The sequence below is a fragment of the Monopterus albus genome, unplaced genomic scaffold (genome assembly GCF_001952655.1).
Source record: "Monopterus albus unplaced genomic scaffold, M_albus_1.0 scaffold34.1, whole genome shotgun sequence".
Lineage (NCBI taxonomy): Eukaryota > Metazoa > Chordata > Actinopteri > Synbranchiformes > Synbranchidae > Monopterus > Monopterus albus.
In genome coordinates, this window is record NW_018127914.1 from 5,954,845 (window position 1) to 5,957,530 (window position 2,686).

The 2,686-nt window shown below is 36.4% G+C and overlaps 1 protein-coding gene across 8 annotated transcripts in view; it reads right to left on the reverse strand.

Annotated features, from left to right (window-relative positions):
- Positions 1–238: 238 nt before the first annotated feature.
- The window catches only part of LOC109958573 (nucleolin 2-like), a 4,680-nt gene continuing 2,232 nt past the window's right edge, over positions 239–2,686 (reverse strand). For 3 of the 8 annotated variants that reach the window (XM_020597306.1, XM_020597302.1, XM_020597309.1), the window contains 10 exons: positions 2,646–2,686; positions 2,510–2,557; positions 2,289–2,411; positions 2,079–2,210; positions 1,851–1,997; positions 1,604–1,750; positions 1,381–1,518; positions 1,127–1,273; positions 824–967; positions 239–743 (listed from right to left, as the gene is read on the reverse strand). The exon at positions 2,646–2,686 is cut by the window's right edge and continues 1 nt beyond it. In XM_020597306.1, the coding sequence (XP_020452962.1) occupies positions 673–743; positions 824–967; positions 1,127–1,273; positions 1,381–1,518; positions 1,604–1,750; positions 1,851–1,997; positions 2,079–2,210; positions 2,289–2,411; positions 2,510–2,557; positions 2,646–2,686 (1,138 nt within the window). In that variant the 3' untranslated portion in view covers positions 239–672. The remainder of the gene's footprint in view (positions 744–823; positions 968–1,126; positions 1,274–1,380; positions 1,519–1,603; positions 1,751–1,850; positions 1,998–2,078; positions 2,211–2,288; positions 2,412–2,509; positions 2,558–2,645) is intronic. The other 5 variants (XM_020597307.1, XM_020597305.1, XM_020597304.1 and 2 more) reach the window with 5 other exon arrangements.

A 2,686-nucleotide genomic window follows, 5' to 3' on the forward strand; every position in this document is an offset into this window, starting at 1 on the left:
CTAGTAAAACATAGCAGATTATTTGAACAAGTCACCATGGACTTGATGAATATTTTTCCTATTTCCAGGTCAAAGCATTTGTTCATTAAGGGAAAAAGATAATTGACAGAATAATTAAGTTGCAGCCCTATTTTTAGTTTTTACATCTGAACAAGGCTACTAACTAGAAAAAACAACTGATGATAGGCTGTGTCAAGGGTATGTGGCAACTCAGATGAAAGAAAGAGACTGACTCATCTGATAAACATTTTCACAGTGAATGCAGTTTAATCCAACACAACAGATTTTGCATGTAGACTTCACACTTAATCTGAAAGCAGAATTGTAACTTACATCAACGAGTGTTCAATTATTCCCTCAAAATGTAAAACCCAGAGGAAACAGCAAATACAAACAATAGGCACAAATATTAAAATAACATAAATGAATTCATAAAATCCTTCAGGAACCTGTACAATTTGGTCCCAAAATTAAAAACTGGAGTAAAAATACTATCACTTTAAATTAACATGTATGCCTATAAAACACAAAGTTGAACTTCACACAAACATTAAGTGCTTTGATGTAGACACCATGGAAAGCTCTTCAAACCTGGAGCCACTAACCTCCCAGTCCAGAAGCTGAAAATTTACAGTAAAGAACCGCCCCATCACATTATAAAGCTTCATCTGCTTATTCCTCTTCTGACGATACCTCCAAACCCTCAGAGTCATCTTTTGTTGGATGTTCAGTGATCTGTGTTTCTGGTTTAAGGAATAAAAAAATTATTAAATTTTGAGATCATATTTCAGCACCAGTAACCCAATGGTTAAGCAATTAGTACCTGTGCTGGTTTTGTTCAAGCTTCCTGTTGGCAAAGCGTCTTCACCATCACACCTCTCTAATATTATTCTCACCATTTTGGTCACTTGTGGGTGTTTAGCCGCTTTGGTTGAGGACTCATCATTTGAACTGCTGCTTGATAAGTCTAAAAAAATATTAATAACACACAGATATATCATATAAAATTCCTTGAAGAACTAAAATATTTAACATTTATGTAACTGAGCAAAGGTTTTGCTGTTAACAAAATTAACTATAGCTGTCTTCCGCGGTCTGTTTTGATCTGCGTGCTGAATTGTGGCACCTTTACCAGAGTCTTTACTTGACATGAGCGTCGTCTTTGGCTTTTTCAGAGTTGTGTCCCCTTTTTTGGTTTTTGTTTGATTGTCTCTACGTTTCTTCTTCATGGTACCGATCAAGGGTTCATCATCTGAGCTTTCATTAGAGGGTCCTGCCAAACAACAATCACATCAGCAAGGATTTAAATACATTTCCTTCTTATGTTTTGGTAGCAAAATCTAATTATGTTTCATTCATTTATCTTTACAGCAAAAATACCACGTCTCTTTTTTGATGCACTGTGTTGTGACACAGGTGTCTTCTTTGCATTTTTCTTCACTGGTTCAATCTTCTTGGCAATGAGGTTAACCAGGGGCACATCATCATCATCATCTGAACTGTTCTCTGAGGAAGAGTCTTTTAAAACATAAGCATTTAATGGTTAAACTAATTTAACTGAATCAAAACTCACCCTGGCCAGTTTAGTGAAAGTGTTGCCAACCTTTTGATGATTTGTCCGCAGGTTTTGTTTTTGTTTTCTTGTTGTTTGCTGAAGCCTTTTGCTCCTTAGTAGCCTTTGTCCTCTTCATCTTTATTGTTGCCAGTGGTTCATCATCCCAGTCATCACTGGAAGACTCTGCATATGTTACTACAACAAATAAATTATTAGGTTTACCACTTTGCCTACTTTTTTCTGGTACAAGTGCTTGGAGAAAAGCATTTTAGATGTGTACAGATTTTACACCTACCAATTTTTCTTGCTGCATTCCTTCTGGATTTCATAACCTGGGCTGCTTTTCTGGATGGCATGCCAGATGCCTTTCTCTGATGTTGTGACTGAAGTTTCTTGGAAATTTCACTCAGAGGTTCGTCTGAACTATCATCATCCGGTGATTCTGTGTAATAAAACAAAATGTAAGCATCTACTAAAGAAAACAGTGGCATTATACTGACAAGCTGCGAGAAAATTATCTTACCTTTTTTATTTTTATCAACAAATTTCTTTGGAGTCACCGACAAAGGCTTCTTTGCAGCTTTGGAAGACACTCTGGCAATCTTAATGAGAGGCTCGTTGTCAGAGCTACCATCTGTGTTCAGATTACATAAAGCTAAAAATGTAAATGATTAACTATAGACACAAATCAGAAAATAGGAATATAGCTGATGACATATGGGAATGTAACTACCTGCATCCCTATTATTTGTGCCATTAGACCTGGATGATTTTTTTTCTTGTTTCTCTGGTGTCTTAGTCAGTGCAGAGGTTTTCCTCTTTATCAGTGGCTCATCATCTGAGGAGTCATCAGAAGCTACAACAGGAGAAGACAAGACATACAGATTTAGTACTTTTTGCTGTCAAATGTCACTAAGACTGTCATTAGCTGTTGACAAGTCCAAAGCTGATAACTTTGTGATAACATGCAATAACCATGACCTCCTCGAAGCAACTGAGGATCTGAAAATGAAGCAGAAAAAGAATCAGATGCCTACAAACAAAGCAGGAAAGGCTTAAAAAGATTTCCAAGCACTTCCAATTCTCTTACCCTGTTTATTTTTATCAACAGATTTTTTTGGAGAAATCAGC